General features: G+C 57.0%; 2 protein-coding genes across 10 annotated transcripts in view; one reads left to right on the top strand and one right to left on the bottom strand.

Annotated features, from left to right (window-relative positions):
• The window catches only part of SFI1 (SFI1 centrin binding protein), a 74709-nt gene extending 67551 nt beyond the window's left edge, over positions 1–7158 (top strand). The window contains 10 exon segments of the mRNA XM_023525522.1: positions 1887–2037; positions 2469–2543; positions 2960–3034; positions 3171–3347; positions 3420–3679; positions 4380–4460; positions 4612–4843; positions 6025–6356; positions 6811–6922; positions 7000–7158. Coding sequence (XP_023381290.1) covers positions 1887–2037; positions 2469–2543; positions 2960–3034; positions 3171–3347; positions 3420–3679; positions 4380–4460; positions 4612–4843; positions 6025–6356; positions 6811–6922; positions 7000–7104 — 1600 coding nt within the window. The 3' untranslated portion in view covers positions 7105–7158.
• A 1-nt stretch (position 7159) lies between these two features.
• PISD (phosphatidylserine decarboxylase) overlaps positions 7160–17587 on the bottom strand; it is a 36410-nt gene continuing 25982 nt past the window's right edge. For 3 of the 9 annotated variants that reach the window (XM_011384266.2, XM_023525516.1, XM_023525519.1), the window contains 7 exons: positions 13585–13783; positions 11806–11971; positions 10149–10385; positions 9818–9956; positions 9430–9576; positions 9015–9175; positions 7160–8432 (listed from right to left, as the gene is read on the bottom strand). In XM_011384266.2, coding sequence (XP_011382568.1) covers positions 8208–8432; positions 9015–9175; positions 9430–9576; positions 9818–9956; positions 10149–10385; positions 11806–11971; positions 13585–13783 — 1274 coding nt within the window. In that variant the 3' untranslated portion in view covers positions 7160–8207. Of the gene's footprint in view, positions 8433–9014; positions 9176–9429; positions 9577–9817; positions 9957–10148; positions 10386–11805; positions 11972–13499; positions 13784–17587 lie in introns of all 9 variants that reach the window. The other 6 variants (XM_011384268.2, XM_023525518.1, XM_011384267.2 and 3 more) reach the window with 5 other exon arrangements.

Raw genomic sequence — 17587 nt, 5'->3', positions numbered from 1 at the left:
GTTAAAATAAAAGGCCAAGGCTTGAGATCTGCAGGCAAATAAGGAAATGAAGGTGAAATGAAGGAATTCAAAGTGGTTAGGGTGGGGTGGTTTTGATGGCTTCAGTGGCTGATGCTTGTCAGGTCAGCCCCATCGTGAGGGGTCCTGCTTCCTTGCATCCTTGGGCCCTTGTAAGTTTAGAGAGCAGGGACTTGCTCTGTTGGCTTCAGGTAGTCCATCTGCTGAGACGACAGCCTGGAGAAGACAGTCTGGATGGGAGCCTCTGCTCACAAGACGGTGGAAACAGACCTCACAGTGTGGGGATCCAACACTATGAGGAGACAACCCATGGTTAGAATAAGTGAAAATACAAATGGAAATGGTTTAAGTCAGACCATGGAGAAAACAAATCAAGTTATGTTGGCTTGATGGAGTTTGCGTCAGGACAAATTCATCAGCTTTGGTTTAGTTGGCTATAGTGTGTGTGTCGATGAACACAGACTCCACTTTCCTCTAGACAGAACCCTGGGGTCAGACATCCTGCGCCTGCTCCACCTGTGACATGCTTCTCTGTGTCCTCAAGTTGCTCTTAACCCTAGAAACGAGTGCTCTGTTTCTAGTTCACTCCCAAGAAAGAAACCGAGGGGCTCAGCCTATCCCTTGGTCTCTGGACAGAGCTGTGGCACCCAGTGCAGCCCAGGCCTCGCCACTTTGGGTCAGGTGCCAGCTTCCAGCCCAGGCAGCCACATGGGGAGTTAAGGTGATAGGCACAGGTGCTGCCCAAAGCTGATTGTCTCTACAGCACTGTGGGGCAGGCAGTGTGTGGCAATCCCTGGGATTGTACACATTGGATGATACAAGGGACTTGGAAGACCATGTGACAAGACACTGTTCTCAGTACATAGTAGATGTGCATTTAATACCTAGGACCATTTCTTGGCTTAATTAAGGCCTCCGAGTTACAGGCTCACCTTGGCAGCCCAAGCATGGGGCCAGGTGTTGGAGGACAGACTAGGGGCAGGGTGTGAGAAGTCTTGTTAAACAGGGTGCTTAAGAAGTATTGGCAGGGTCATATGCTAGCTGCGCGACCTGGGGCAAGTCGTTTGCACCTCAGTTTCTCCATCTGTAAAGTGGGGATAATGGTGCCTGCCTCTTGGAGTTGTCATGAGGATCCAATGAGACTAATGTATATGCGCTTAAAGCATGGCCCAAGAAGTGCCAGCACTTAGTACTAACACTTGGCCTCCAGACTTGTGAATACCACCTTCCCTGCCCGTCTGGCGGTGCTGGAAGGCACCCCATCTTGGCATCAGTGCCCTGGTATCAACCCTCTTCTGTTGTCTCTGAAAGAAACTGCTCTCAGGGCCTAAGAAAAGAAAAAATCCAAAGTAAAATCAGCAGAAGAAAGTGCTTCCTCAGGAGACAATCTGGGGACACAGAAACAAAATGCAGGATGTGGTTCCTGCCTATGGAGCCCGGGCGCCAGAGGAAATGGCTCAGCAGACGCCACGCCTCCTCCAAGGCCTGGCTGGGGCTGCGTGTACTTCTCTGAGCCTCATTTTCCTCTCTGGCAAAATGGGGCTGCCACCTCCCACTCTTTCAGACCAGAGTTCTTCTAGGTCACCCAGCAGCATCTTGCAAGTGGGCCTTTGTGGGGTCGCAACAGCAAACAGCAGACCTGGTTCTGGTCCCTAGGGTCTCACAGTTGCTCAAGGTGACCAGAGCTGTCCTTAGTTGAAGAGTAGCCACTGTCCACATGTAGTGGTTTCACCACGTGTGGACTGACACCCCCGCTCTCCCCACACAGCCCTTTCCGTTCTCCACTCTATACGTTGACCATGGCATAGTCGTTTGTATAAATCCTGTAAAAGAGCAAACTGACTTGAATCTGTCTTAGGCCGTCTCAGGACCTGGTTTCGGTGCTGGCGGGACCTCTGCCAGAGGGCAGCCCAGCAGAGAGCCCAGCTGGAGAGGGCGGCACAGCATTACCGCCGGCAGCTGCAGCTGCAGGGCCTGGCCAGGTGGAAGGTGCACCATCTGGGCTGCCTCAGGAAGAGGGTGAGGCAGGCAGCAACTCCCCTGTGTGGTGGAACTGTTCAGGCCAGGAAACCACCTCCCAGGAAGGAAGAGGTCCTTCCTGCAGAACGCAGAGCAGCCAGTATGGGTGCTGGGCGGCTTGGGGTCCTGCGGGCACAAGGCTGCAAGAGCCCTTCTGGGATGGCTGGGGGAAAGCCAGCTTCGGATCGGGCCTCCCTGGGTAGAAAATGGCTCAGCAGAGAAACTGGGTTTACTCTGAACCATGGCTTGTCAGAGCTAGGGGATCTGCGGAGTCACCTAGAAGCCCCTGCCTGGTCCCGGAGGCCCTTAGCTTGACCCAGGACCTTTCACTTGGGCCCGCAGTCTCACCCTGTGGCTGCTCCCTGATGGCCTGGGCATGGGGCACCTGATGCGCCTCCTCACAGCTCCCCATATGCCTGTTCTCCCCTCAGATCCTGCAGAGACAGGGTGCCCAACTCCTGGCCCAGACACTCAGCCGGACCTACTTCCGCCAGTGGAGACAACAGGTGGGAGCTGTTGAGCCCCTTTCCCTCCCCTGCCCACCACGCCCCCAGTGACTTCTCTGCATCGCCAGCTTTCTTCCACCTGTGACCTGTATTAGGCCAAGTCATTTCAGGACCCTGTTTTTAGAGTGTCATATTAAAAGAATATGTCAGGGTAATATCCAAAAATTAAAATACCAGGCAGGATTGCATCCTGCTCAGCAAACCTTTACGCGTCCCTCTCACTGGATTGTCTAGCTTTTCTCCTGTGAGCAGGGCACCCTACCCTTACTGATTTCCTCCCCCAGTACTCTTTGCCTTTCTTCTTTCCAGAGGATCATTTGTCACCCGCCCCCTCAGGGCTTGGCAGGGAGGGGTCTGAGAGTGACCAGGGCCCCCTTTAGGTGATTTTTCTGTAATCTCTGACTTCTGTCCTGCAGCTGGTGAACAGGAAGCAGGAACAGCAGGGCACAGCCCGGGCCCTGTGGTTCTGGGCCTTCTCCCTACAAGCAAAGGTAATGGGGTCTCTTCATCCTTCTGCCCCTGCTCCTCCCAGGAAAGGACCATGCCTCAGTGGAAGGCAGGGTGGGCACAGCCCCTGGGGGAGCCTAAACAGGGAGAGCTGGGCCTCACCTCCTCCTCTCTCTGGAGGTGTGGGCCTCGTGGCTGGGCTTTGTGCTGGAAAGGAGGAGAAAGGCGGCGCGGCTGGAGCGGGCGGTGCAGGCCTACCACCAGGAGCTCCTCCAGGATGGCGTCACGCGCCTCCTGCGGTTTGCAGCTGGCACGAAGGCCTTCCGGCAGCAGATGCATGCCCAGCAGCAAGTGCAGGTAGGCCTGGGAGCCCCACCTTCTCATGGGGAGTGGGCAGGACATGGCATGATCTGACAGTGGCTGTTGCAGGCAGCTCACAGTCTCCACCGTGCCGTCCGTCGCTGTGCCATGCTCTGGAAGCAGAAGGTGCTGGGGGCAGGCAGGGAGCCTCAGCCCCCCACATCCACCATGCTTAGCAGGAGAGTGACGTTTGAGGTTCCCCTTCCCGACCATGTCATTGCTGCAGCTGGGGATGCCACCCTGGAGACCAAGAGACCACGAGCTCCTTGGCCTCACGGGGCTCTCGGCAGCCTGGCCCTGGATGCCGGGGACCCCCAACTCCTGGAGCTGTGAGTAGCCCATCTCTTACTTCCACCCAGGACAAAAGCTTGGATTATATAGGAGGGAGGACCCTGAGAGTCACTGCTGAGATGCTGGACTCTGTCCCTCCCAGGTGCTGGGAGAGAATGTACTTAGCAAGAGGAATAGCTGTAGGGCAGCCCTCCTGCCCCCAGGCCTGCCAGTGTCCCACTTCTCCCCTTAAAGCCAGGAAATGGGCTCCCTCTTGGAAACCTCACTTTTTTGTGCTCTAGCCCCATCCCCACACACCATGCTGATGTAGCTGTTGGCCTTCAGGGTGACCAGTGCTTCCTGAGCCAGGAAGAAAGGTTGCCGGCGGGGAGAGGCAGCATCCTGGGCCTTGGTCCTGCTCCACTTGCCTTACCCCCAACTCCTGACCCTGATAAGCCTGCTCCCTCATGACATGGGACCAGCACCTGCATTGCCTGGGTTACTGTAGAGGTTAAATGAGAGGACATGGGTGAGGCACCTGTGGCATCAAGCTCGCTTCCTTGGAATTGCTCGAAGTTCCATGTGGCCCAGGCCCACCCTAACTCACCTGCTGACCTTGGGCAAGAACCTCTCCTTTGGCCTTTAGTTTCCCTATAGGATTGGAGGGGTTGGACTAGGTGACCCCGCTACCCCACAGATGTCTCAGGCCTCTGGCAGCCCCTGAGCAGCCTGGAGGAACGAGCCCACATTTCTTCCCAGCAATGCTGTGCGCTTAGCAAGGAAGCAGCCGCGACGCCCAGACTTCCTGCTGGAGCCCTTGCAGAGCCAGAGGCCCCTGCGGTATGGCACCCTGGGGGGCAGGGGTAGGTCATGTGATCCTGGGCTAACTCCTATCCAGGGCCTGTGACTTGGGGTCTGAGGGTGGGTGGCCCCCTTTCCTTCCTGCTCAGGATACTGCAGCTTGACCAGCTTCTGCCTTCCCTCTGCTCAGGCCTGAAGTGCTGAGGGAGCAAGACCTTGGCATGGCTCAGCCAGCAGGCCCTTCCCTGACAAGGCCCTTCCTGGCAAAGGCCCAGAAAACACTGATCCCAAGCAGCCCTCTGCTCCCGCCTGGTGCTCTGCCCAGTCGCCCTGGCCTGAAGTTACCCCCCACAGCAAGTACAGGCCTGGAGCTGCTGCCGCCTTCCTCCTTCATGTTGCGTGGGGTGGATGCACCCACCAGAGTAAGTCCTCCCTGGTCACCTGGGGTCCCATTTTCTCGTCTGGACTTTGGTGCTGTAGCCAAAGGTATACTTATTGCCTCTGGGATACTCCTGGCTCTGGAAGATGCACGGAGGCCACTCATTCATTCACCAAGTGTAGGTGCCAGTGCCCTAGGGACACAGTAGTGAACGGCCTGCGAGGCTCCTTGCTCATGAGGTTATATATATCTTTGTGAGGATCCCCACTCAGATAGAGACTGCAGATGATGCAGGGCCATGCAGGCCCTGGTCAGTTTGGATTTTAATGAGTAGGAAGTAGGGGAAGATGGTGGCTGCTGTGATCTGATGACACTGCAGAAGGTGCTAGTGGCCGCAGACTTGGCAGGACTGACTTTGAGGGGTTTGGTAAAGGTGAAAGAAGGAATCTGGTTTGGCTCCCAGGTGTCTGGCTTGGATAACTCAGGGAATGAGTTCTACTGAAAGAGGGAAAATGGGGTGAGGCCCCTCTTGGGGAGAAGCATGAAGAGTGTTTTTGAACCTGTCAAATTTTGAGATAAAGCAACAGGATTGAAGCTGGCCTTCAGGGAAGGAGTCGGGACTAGAGATCAAAACTGAGAATCGTAGTATAGATTGATGGTAAAGCCCTAGAAGCCAATGAGGTCACCTGGGAGGAGTGGGTGACATTGAAGTTGAGGACTCGGCATGGAGGAGAGAGCACGAGCTCTCAGTGATGGAGGCGACAGCAGCGGTATTGGGCCACCCCATGGAGCTGGTGCCTGAAGAGAGCTGTGGGGAGGGTGAGAGGGTGAGGGGTCATAGGAGAAAGGACACTGTCGTCACCAGGAGGGAATGGAGGAGGGTTGTAGGTGGGTGATTGGATAAGAACAGTTGCCTCTACTTTTCTCACTGAAAGGCAAGGTCACAGCTCAGTTGAGGCATGAGTGAAAGGTCAGTAAGGCTTGAAGCTGATGCTTGGGGCAGTGCTGAGGCAGGCTCTAAGGAAGGGGTAAGATAGGACTGCAAAGGTCTGGTTGCTTGTGAGACTTTCTCCATTGGTGTTGAGTCATAAAAGGCAGAGCCAGGCCTCCGAGGGAGCTGGCTATGGGGAAGCCCAGTTCCTGGGCCCTCCCCTACCCTCCCCCTGCAGTGGGCGGCCTTGGCTTTTTCCACTCCCCTGCTCAGTGTCCATCCTTCCTTTACAGGCTTCAGCACAGCCAACCTCCCCTGGACTTACACCCCAGGCCCTTCCATCCCTAGCCAGTGTCCCCAGTCCCCATCTGGTCCTTCCTGGGGACTTCACAGGCACTCAGCCTGGCTCTGAAACCAGAGGTGTGTACCTGAGGCCTGTCAGCGCAGCAAGTACTCGGGCTACTCCTGGCACCTGGGCTCCCTCAGTTCAGCCTGGGCCCAGCCAAGAGGGTGGTCAAGATCAAGTTTACTCTCTTGTTGCCATGGGCCACACTGACCTGGAGGCTGAGCTTGAGGACATCCAGCGGCAACTGCAGGACTACCAGACCATGAAGCAGAACCTCTGGTAAGAACCAGAAACACCCCTGCTATCCACCCACACTGTGCACTGCCAGTCCCCCATATACCTCTCAGTCCTGCTCAGGAAGGCCAGGTTGGCCTTACCTGTGGGAAAGAGGACAAAGTTGGCAAGTGGTCAACCCAGTGATTGTGACATGGGACAAAAAGGGCCCAGGAAGACAGGCCTGGGCCCCAGCTGCACACAGTGAATTGCCATGTCTTGCCTGTGGTTTGGGTCTGTAGCACGGGTCCTCCCGGCTGGGGACTCTCACCATGAGTAGCAACCTTAGAGGGACAGGGAGGGTTTCTGCCTGGGCTCACCAAAGTTGCAGTCTGCTGGAAGGTGGAGGCTGGAATAGGTGCTCTCCTCCCTCCACCCAAATCAGAAGTAGCTGTGTGTTTTTCCCCAAGCCTCCACCAAGGGCCCAGCCAGGCAGACAGCAGGTGTCTCACTTCCTCAGGTCCTACCAGCGGCAAGCGAGTAGCTTGCGCCGGTGGCTGGAGCTGAGCCGGGAGGAACCCAAGTCTGAGGACCAGGAAGCAGAGCTGCAGGTGCAAGAACAACTGCAAGAGGTGAGGCCCCAGGCGGTCCTGGGATGGGCTCTGGCTGTGCTGCCTCTCAGCTCGGCCTGTCCCTTCCTGGCCCCCAGGTGGAACTACAGATCCAGCAGCTGGCTGCAGAGCTCCAGGCCCGGCGCCAGCCTATCAGTGCCTGCAGTGCCCGTGTCCAGGCCCTGCGGCAGGCTCTGTGCTAGAGCCATCGCCCCAGGGAGGCCTCAGCCCACCTCCAGGAACAGACTACAAAGCTAAAATGTTTTATTTTTTTATTTCAAAATGTTGCAATTAAATGAATTACTGTTCAGAAGTCTCCCACTTTTCATACAAAAATACTGTGCTACTGATACAGTTGAAAAAGTTCAAATGGCTTCTCCTGCAGGAGAAATTCACAGAGTCCCCAGGAGACGTGAACCTGGCCTTGTCCCCATCATCAGTGGCTTCCTAAGGCCTACACACCTGGGGACAGGTTTTCTAGGCACTGACCCTGCCTCCCCACCCAACCCAATATACCAAGGATCCTCTGCCACCAACAGAAGCCCCTGAATCAATAGCAGCAACTTTCCCATATTTAACATAGGTCTAGATCTGGGGGAGGGGATATAAGCTCTCCCTGGCCCAGCTCAGCCACCACTGTGCCTGTCCCATTCAAATGGATTCAGTAATCGGTTTTGCCTGCTGAAAAGAACTTGCCAGCTCCAGGTCACTCTCATCAGGGTCTGCAGTGTGCCTCACCATCCTCAGAAGACGCTGGCAGTTGGGTGATACATTCAGCCACAAGAGTGAAGACAGCTTTTCCCCATGAGTAGGGTGGAGTGAATTTGGGAACAGAAAGTGGTTGCATTAAAGGCCCTGCTTTGGGACAGGCCCACAGTCAGTGCCAGGAGGCACCCCATGCAGGGTAGACCAAAAGCAGTTATGGGAGGAGCAGCAAGAAGGTACATTACCACTTACCATCTTAAACGGAAACCAGACCAACTGAATGCTTAGCCAGGAGACGTAGGGTCTCCAGTTTATACAACAGAGGTTAAAACCTCCAAAAGGGAATTTGAGATCATCCCGGCACTTAACTTTCTCTTTAGGGTGGGAAGAGGGGATGCAGTAGGTCTAGGGTAGAGTAAGGGCTCTGACTTCCTCATCTGCACCTCTGGGATAGCAGGAACAGAAGTCACCCAGGTCCTGCCTGGTCAGACCCCATGGCCCCGAGAGTCCCCTCTCTGGATAGCCACGGAGGTTCTCCTCAAAGAGACCCCCCTGTTTCTGTTTGGAAAAAATCCCTCTAGCTGAAGCCAGGAAAGTCGCTCTAGAGGGAGCCCAGAGCCTCTCCAAATCGGATTTTCTGTCCCGCTTTCAGCTTGAAGTCGAAGTCCTTGGGGGCCTCGAAGATAAGCACGATGGTGGAACCCAGGTTGAACTCGCCCAGGTGCTCGCCCTTGCGCATGGGGATGCCCTCCTTGTTGGCGTGCGTCACGAAGCTGAAGTCGTTGTAGGAGCCCTTGCTATACTCTGGGCTGTTTGTGTGCAGATCCTGGGGGAGGCCAGGCGCACAGCATGTCAAGACCTTCTCCCTGGACCTTGAACAAACCTCTGCTGCCTGTCCCAAACTCAGCTTGGAAAGGGAGGTGGGGACAGCAATTCAGCCCATAGGCTAGGTCTAACCAGATAATCCCGGACACCAGCTATGAACTGGGCCACTCAGGGACATGGAGAAAGCAGGTCTCTGTTCTCCAGCATGAATGGTGCTGCCAGACCAGCACCCAGGGTGGGCAAGGGGCAGTCACAAACCGACACCAAGAAAGGCAGTGCTGTGGGCGGTGACCACCGCCTCACACACTGGGCCTCCAATCAGCACGCCCCACCCAAGATCAATATTCCCCTTTGGTTCCCAGCAGAAGCAAAGTGCCAGGCTGGAAGGTTAAGTCCTTCCCTCTCCAGCCACCTCCAGAAGGGCAAGTAGCAGCAAGTATGTGTGGAGGGGCTCAGAGCAGGAGCTCAGGGCCCAGTCCTTCCTAGAAATTAGTCATGATGGATCTGGCTGCACAGGAGACAGGGCAGGGGGACCCCAAGTGGCCCAGCCGTTGGGCTTCAGCAGGGTCTGAGCTCTGCTTACCCGATCGAAGTAGATGCGGATGGAGCCCACATTGGTGGCCCCCACGGCTGTCAGCGAAAAGAAGCCATGTTTCCAGTCCCCAGTCAGGACTACCCGCTCGTTGTGGCAGAAGAGCTCTTTGATCCAACGGGCCATGCCGGGATTCACAGACATCAGGGAGCCTGTAGAAACAGGGACACTGTTACTCTCCACCCAACGGAAGGACCAGCTACCCAGAGCCCAGCGTCGCCCTCATGTCATTTCAAATACAGAGTGGGCTGGACCCTCATTTCCCACTCTTGGCCAGACTAAAGCAGTCACCTCCCAGCTTTAGCACCCCAAATCTGCAGCCTGGATCTTTTGACACCTAGAAGCTGAGGACATTCGTCTGGGGCTCACAGGAGTAGCTCTTGGCCACGTGCCAGCCCTGGCTTACCTGGGAAGTGGCGCCGGTGGGACACAGTCCAGTCTGTAGGGGAGTGGAAGCAGTGGTAGTCCCCAGGGGCCAGGTAGATGACGCAGTGGTAGAGCTCATTTCCTTCTCGGGTGACCAGCTGGTTCTTAAAGGAGCTGCAGGAGGTGTCTGGAGGGGGCAGACACAAGGGCCAGGTTCTCAGACAAGCACCTGACACAGGGCCTGTGTGCAATCTGGACACAGGGAGGCCCCGAAGCTCTGGGCAGAGTGATTCCAGGCCCAGGGCCAGCTCTCAAGTTCAACAGCCTTCCCAGCATCCCTCTGCAACCCACTCCCAGCCTTCACCCTCTGACCTCCAGCCCTGCCACAACTTGCAGGACCATCTGGCTGCGAGCAGGCCAGGACCCACCTGGTGAGAAAGGCAGGTCCCCTGCAGAGGTACGTGGGCCCAGAAACGACTCCAGTGAGTAGGTGACCCCCTTCACCTGCTCTACCTCACAGTTCTTCACCTGCCCAAAGTTGAGGATTTTCCCATCTGATGGGCTGATCTGGAAGACAAGGAGAGGCTTGCTGCCGGGGAGGGGACACAAGAAGGGAAGGGGACACAAGGCAGGGCCTGCTCCTCCCTGGGAGGTACGCCCCTCCTAGGCTGCCCTTGGAGGCTGCTGGGACTGGTTCCCAAAGGCACAGGCAAGATCACGTTTCTGGAGGGAGGAGTGGAAGGCAGGGTCGAGGCTCACCACGCTATGCAGGCCACACACGGGCCGGGCCTGCGGCTTCAATTTGCGACGGAAGAACTCGCTGAGGTTGCGGTAGTGGTGCAGGTCCTCCACGGCAGCCTCCTTCATGTTCACCCCAAAGGTCCAGATGTACAGGCTGTAGACGGGCCCGCGCAGCCAGTGGGGCAGCTCCACCTGGTTGAGGCGGCCCCAGGCCCGTGACAGCAAGCGTGTTGGCACCGATTTGTACAGGGCCACCTGCAGGCCACAGGCAGGCAGATGAGTCAACCACACTTCAAGTCCACTGTCCCCCCACAGCTGCCTCCCACCATGGAGGTCACCTCCAGAGGCCTGGGCACCCCACTGTAGCTTTGTGGTGTGGTTGTTTCTCACTAGGAACCAGACTGAGGCTGCCAAATAGTCTCACAAACTTGAGTACTGGCTGAGACTGTGACATAGTAACTTACAACTCAGGTGTTTCAGTTATTTTATACAGAAGTGAACAGCAGCCACCGTAGTCCCTGGATAAAGACTGCCCAGCACAGCCTTACTTCTTGAAGCAGGGGAGGGAGTGTAAATGGATCTGATACCATCACAGACAGGCTGTGGCAGGAGGCAGTGCTGCCTGTGTCCCAGACCACGGAAAGGAGCAGGAGCGCCCCGGGCACACGGGAAAGTCTACAGCCCAAAGTGCATATCCTCGTCCTAACAGGAAGCAGGAAAACACACCTCCTCCTCCCAAAGTCAGAGACTTTGGCATCACACAGATTCACTGTATCACCGTCACCAGGGCCAGACTCAGGGCCTGGATATGCCCTGTAGAGCCCTGCCTGGCACTCGAGGTGTTCTATGACGGGCCAGTCCACAAAGCTGTCTGCACCTGGGCTCCTCCCTGGAGACACAGGGAATTGGCCCCCTCAGCCAAGCTCTGAGGGCCAGGAGACTCTTCCAGGTGCTGCTGGTGCAGTGGGACCTGCATCTAATTGGCAGCTGCTGCTTGTCTGAACACAACCAAGATATCAAATCCCCAAGGTGTAGAAGTAATTTCACTCCACCTTAAACACCTCGAGGAAGTATCCCAGAGCTCCTCCCAGATGACACCTGTCCACTGGAGCAGCCAAGGCTGCTGTGCAACCCTAGGTCTAATTAGCCAAGGGCCCCTCATGTACCCTTGACCTTTCAAGCCCTCACAACATCCACCTGGGCTCTCCAAGGACCCAGGAGCAAGGTTTTCTCCTTGGGGTCAGCCTGTCCTCCAGAGGACTGCCTGGGGCTCCCAGGTCCCCAAAGGTATCCCCATCCTACAGGGCTCAAACAGGCTCTAGGCTTCCCAAACCACCCTCTGGCATCCAGGAATTAATTTGGATTCTCAAAATCACCTCTAAGGAAATCAAACACCATTTCTGAATGCCTAATGTGGGTTCCCTCCAGAAGCACAGCCCCCAAATGGCGCGAATGCAGACAGAGAGCAGGCAATGAACAGTGAGCCCTCAGTCACCTTCCTGCCACCCACACGGCCACCAACTAGCCCGGCCCTCTCAACCATATTGCCTTTCGACATGATCCTACCAGAGGGCTCAGCCCCCACAGCCATCACCTCTAATCTGACAACTGTCTCCTGGGTCTCAACCTTGGGCTGCCTGGGGGTGGGCCAGGTCAGCAGCCTGTGCACACTTACCCTGCTCACGGGCCTCCATCCCACCCGGCTGAGCGGTCTGAGGGCACTGAAGGGCAGGAGGTAGTAGAGGACCATCAGGGGCCAGGAGCGCAGCTTCAGGGCAGGTCTGGACATGCAGCTCAGCTGTCCCAACCTCCGCCTCAGGGCCAGCTGGGGGAAGTGCAACCTGCAGGGCACATGTCCGTCCATGCCCAGGGTCAGTGGCCAGGGACTGGGAGCCCCCTCCCCACCCTCAGCAAGCTCACTTCTCGATGGAGTCTGTTAGCATTGGCCACGCCCCTCATCCCAACCCCATTCTGAGTTAGAAGCATGGCTGCCTCTGGTCAGCAGACTTACTTCCCAGTCTCCCACCTGCCTGCCAGCTGAGGGGAACATGGGACATCGGCAATGGAGACACAGAGGGTTGGACCCAGCTCCTAACTTCTGAGAGAGAGCAGCTTCTGAACATGGGAGGGGCCCCAGCAAGGTCCTTCAAGGCTAAGCACCACCTGGGCCTAGCACAGGGTCGACAGGTAAGACAGGTGCAGAGCCAGCTTCATAGCCCCCACCCTCCTGGGGTGCCAAGAACATTCTGATCTCCCAGAGCTCCTACTGGCGTAGCAGCACGTGGCAGTGGGGAAGCAAATGCTACCACCCAACTGTAGGATCTGGGGAAATCTCTTTACAGCTCCAGGCATCTTATTTCCTCATCTGATAAATTAAGTGGTTGGGCCCGACAAGATCACAAAGGAAAAAACACACACACACATCCCTAGCAGCTACTGCTCCATTCATCTGCATTAGCAGTCTGTTAGGGTCTCTAAAAACGACCCAGAGATTGGTAGGGGTAGCCTGCCCGCACCCTCAGGCCTTGCAGGTCTGCTGGGGCTACAACCTGACCTAGGGCCCTCCTTTCGGCAAAGGTGGGTGGGCCTTTCCTCAAGTTGTACTAGCCCAAACCTAGTACAATCAGCACAAGCTCAACCTTTCCACCAGAACTCTGACCTCCTAAGACATATCAGTGAGGCCCAAGTCCCCTTTGTCACATGCCTAAGCACTAGAAAATGCTCCAGAGACCCGAGTGTAGCCAGCAGGAGACCACACTGCCACCCACCATAAGAATGCCCCAGGCCTCGGTTTCCTCATCTGCAAAAAGACTGCATTCAACCGGATAATCTAAGGCTCCCATCTGTGCCTGTGCATGCTCGGAGAAGCTGTGTTCTCTGCCCCTACCTGCTGAACAAACTAAGGAACAAAGAGCCACCTCAGTTGATACTAAAGAAAAAATGGAGAAATGAGCCGATGGCCGGGCCCAATTCAGTGATGGCAACGAAGGTGCTGCATATTCACTGCACCCAGCTCCCTGCATTCATTCTCCCATCCCACCCCATTGTGTTTTAAAAAGGTCCCAAGAGTAGTAGGGGCCGAGCAAAGCCTGAACAGATCACTGCTCCTCAGTCCCGCTGCCCCCACCACCCTGCTCACTGCAGAAGCACAGGGACCAATCCCTGAAGAGCTGCACAGCACATGTGTAGGGTGGGGGTGCCCAGGGGTGGGGGTGGCGGGCAGCAGTTAAGGTGCAGCACACACATTGGGCCACCAGCCAGATCCGCCTCCCTGAGTACCTGAAGCGGGCTTTCCGACTCAGGCCCCCCCCAGGCCAGGCCCCTCCAACCTCGGGAGCTGATCCCCCAGGACCCTGCGACCACCCTCACCTCGGGGCTGCTGGATGTGAACTCTGACCTTGCGGAGGTCGTGGCGGGGCACAGCGGGGTTAGGAGGCCGCCGGCAGCATCTCACCATTTCGCTGCTCGGAGCTCCGGTCCTCGCCGTGCCTCTGACTGACACATGGTGGGCGGGCTGGGAGGGCGGTGCCAGCACGCTCGCCTTTGTTCCTCCTCCTTCCTCCCTTCCCCCCAGAGGAGCTCCTGTGCTGTCACTGCTTCTCGGTGGCTGGTGGGCTGCTTCCTTGGCTCAGAGGCGCAGGGTAGAGTCAGGGCTATTGCGAAGACAGGCACTGGTCACACATCTGCTCTGGGCCTGCAGCACCAGCCCTGAGCTCAGCCTACTCTGCCCCAAGCTTGGCCACCTGCCTGCTCCAGTGAGCTGATGGCAGGGAGGGGACCAGGCGCCTCTGGGCCCAAAGAGCACAAGTGGGAATCTGAACCCTGCGCTCCAGGCAGGCACCCAGCGTCGCGCTGTCTGCTGCTCAGGCAGCCCCTCCCTTGCCAGGACCTGACCCATTTTCCATTCAGGTGACAAAGTAGCATCTGAGGAATGAGGGAGAGAAAGCGGGAGAGGTGAGACCCTGGGCATCTGACCAACTCTAGCTCTTCCTCACTGCATCCCCTGCCTCAGAGCCCCCAAGCAGGCAGCGACCCCCCAAGGCCTCCTCAGAAGATGAGCACCTAGGTGACCTCAGGGAAAACTGGCATGGAGCTGGGGACAGGCCAGGACTGAAGTCCATATTCACTCCCCCACCCCCACCCCTCATCTCTGCTTAGGAACAGGGACAGCTCTCTGGCCAGGGGCCTGCCTGGCTATCAGGAGGACATGCTGCCTCCACAAAGCCCGTCAGGTCACCTCACAGATAACAGGGAAGGAGGAGAGCAAACATTCCATGGCTGTTGCTGTCTCAGCCCCAGGAGTCAAAGCCCCAGGGAGGATGCCCCACTAGCCAGGCCTCCAATTCCAGCTATAGGATGGCAGGAGGCAGGCGCCTGGCCATCTTTACTTGAAGAAACGCAGCCCCAGAGTGGCTCTGAAGGCAGAGAACTGACCCAGCCAGGACCCAACATGGCCAACACGCTGTGACCAGAAAGAAGCCCCAACTCCTATGTGGCTCTACCACACAAGTGGAATGGTCTGACACCCAGCAGCCCCCTCAGCCATAGAGGTGAAAACACCAGCCTAGCACCTGCCTAGGGGCTGGATACCCCAGTGTGCAGGGGCCTATGGGACCCAGGACAAGGCCACCTAAGGTCTGGACATAAGCAGAGATTTCTGCCCTGACCCAAGAAGGTGGCAAGGCTTGGCCCACCGAGACCAGGGTGAGTCCAGACCACTCCAGCAGGTTCATCTTCCTAAGCCACTGGTCTTGATGAGTGGCAGGGACAGCTCACTGTGGGTGAGCCAGACAGGAGGGTGCCCAGCTCACCCACCAGGCCTCACCTACAAATAGATGAACATGTAAGCTTCCTCCGGCTCCAAGGGCCAGGCCACCAGCCCCATGGACATCCTGCTCCAGGTCCTGCTGACCTCCTGCTAACAGTTCCACCTACGATGGTTAGGTTGCCTCAATCACACCATCCATGTGCTGAGCAAACCCTCCACCCCTCCCCAGTAGGCCTGGGCCCCACGCTGCTCCCTAGAGGAACAAGCCCAAAGGGGTGACGGGCAGTCAGAGTTGAGTCTGGTGCTTGGCTCCCAGGACAAGGCCTTCTCCCTGCCTCTAGAAACTAGAAAACTCAGACTGAGCGCACATCTAGAATTCTTGGTGGGGGCCAGTGAGGCCTCGTGGGAGGGAAAGGGAACCCCCACTTCCTCCTGCCAGTTTTCCTCACTTTCCTACTATGCAGGATGGCGACTACTGCGGCATGCTGTCAAAAAGGCATACTCGGGAACCCACAGACAAACCCAGCTTGGCCTGAAGCCTAGGGGTCCTCAAAGCCAATGCACACACTTGCACTTCATTCTCTCTCCCCCAGGGCCTCTGGCCCAGGGGCTTGGCCAGGTAGCCAGTGGGGCAGGGCAGACCCTCCTCACCACACACACAGTAGAGGGAGCTCAAGGGGGACCAGCCCAAGGAGCTGCTGTCCTGGAGACTAGGAACTGCCCTAAGGGGCCAGGCGGGGGTCCTTAGCCACTCAGTCCCATCTCTGCCACTCTTCTACCACCTCTTCTAAACGGGACACTGAGACCGGGGTGTCAAGCTTCTTCCACATCACCATCCATGGGCCCCAAAAGGTCCTCAGGGAGCAGACATGGATTCGGTTGTCCCCCAGGAAATGAGGCTGGCACCATCTGTCCAGCTCACAGCTGGATAGAGGCAAGGGGGTCCCAGGAGGTCACTTCTCACTTTCTCAGCTAGCAGCGCTCGAGCCCTCCCCATCCGCCCATCTCGGAGACCCCTTTCCATCCCAACCTGTGACAGCCCTTGGAGCCCGAGCCGGAGTTTCTCTCCCTTCAGCTCCCTGAGTGTGACTAAGGTGCCCAGGCCAGATGAGGTAGTTGCAAGGAAAGTTCCTGAAGCAGGGAAGTATGGACACCTTCCTTCCCTCCTGAGAGTCTCAAAAACACTGTGGAGATGAGTTTGGGGTTGTGACCAGTCATTACAAGGCCTAAGGGCCAGCCACATAGAACATGAAAACTCAGAGTGGATTTGGTGGGGGACAGGGACACTCTGGTTACTGCAATCCTGGCTGCCTTCCCACACCTGAGAGCAGGGAAAGGCCTTGCTTCTTGGAATGGCCATTCCCCTTGCTCCCCACCTGCAGTCTTGGATCACAGCAGTGACCAAAGCCCAGAATGACTCTGCTCTGAAACCCCCTGCCTCAGTTCCGTGCAAGAGCTCGATGCAGCCTCACCTCCCTTTCTGCTCTGGGGGGAAAGATGTTTGTTCCACCGGGAAGAAGGGACAGGGCTGAGGTGTCAGTTTTTAAAGGGGAGCCCAAACCTAGGGGCAGTGGCTGCCCCTGTGAGTAGGACCGGGGGGGGGGCAGTGAGGGGTTAGGGGAGGAGTCACCTTTGTCAAAACATACTGTTCTGGAGGTTTACGTGTGGAGTGATGCTGCGATGCCCCCACTCATCTCTCACTAACCAGGATGAAAGGAACAGTCCCCCCCTCAGTGGAATGGAATGTTCCGCCTGAAGTGGATCTATCCGGGCCAGTTACCAGTTACTGGGGGGCACGTGTGGGCACCGGTCTGGTTCTCAGACCCTGGTAGATTCACGTTTGAGTACTGGCAAGACCAGAAAGGCAGTGAGGAAGTGAGGCTCTCTGCTGGGGTTCAGCCTAAGACCACCAGAGAATTTGCTCCTGCTCCCTGAAATCTCACTGGGTGCCAGGGTCAGCAGAAGCCTAAGCAGAAACCCCAGGGCCCCCACAGCATGTGTCCACCAGCCTGACTTTCTGGTCACACCCACCCTGGAGGGCAGGGCTGCTTTCTGCCCCACCTCCCCTTGAACCAAGGCAGATTTGTCCGGGCAGGGCCACCAACTCTCCCTCCCCCATATTCCTGGGCTAGAAGCAGACAAAGCTTCACAAGTAGGGAACATAGAAAAGGAATCTCTCCAGCAAAACAGGTAAGCCATCTTGGGGAAGCCTGGGCAAGAGAAGAGGAAGCAAAGAGATGGGCCCAAGGATACCTTTCAAGCTGGCTCTTGAGGAGGCCCAGGGAAGGGTGGGCGGAAGTGGGGACAGGACTCTCCCAAAGGAAAGGAACCTCCTCCAGCAATCCCTGGTGCCAGCAGGTAATGGGGTGAAGGGCAGCAAGTCACCCCCTCCCCGGCCCTCGGAGGTGACATGGTGATATGTATCAGCACCTCCAGGTTCCAATGAGGAACAGTGCCACCTCCCTCCCCCTCTGGCACCTGCCCCGGGCCCTTTTGGCAGCACTGAGAAAATCAGTTAGAGCTCTCAGCCTTGGCGGCCGAGCAGCCGCACCCCCACCCCCTTTTCCCCAGCAGGGCCGGCACTTCCCTTTTCCCCAGCCCTAAAGCCAGGAGATGCTACAAGACGTGGAGGAAGTGAGCTCATCCAGCCTGCCCCGTGACCGCCATGTGGGGCCGGGAGAAGCCCACA

The sequence above is a fragment of the Pteropus vampyrus genome, unplaced genomic scaffold, assembly GCF_000151845.1.
Source record: "Pteropus vampyrus isolate Shadow unplaced genomic scaffold, Pvam_2.0 Scaffold568, whole genome shotgun sequence".
Taxonomy (NCBI): Eukaryota; Metazoa; Chordata; class Mammalia; order Chiroptera; family Pteropodidae; genus Pteropus; species Pteropus vampyrus.
This window is presented reverse-complemented; position numbering and strand designations above follow the sequence as displayed.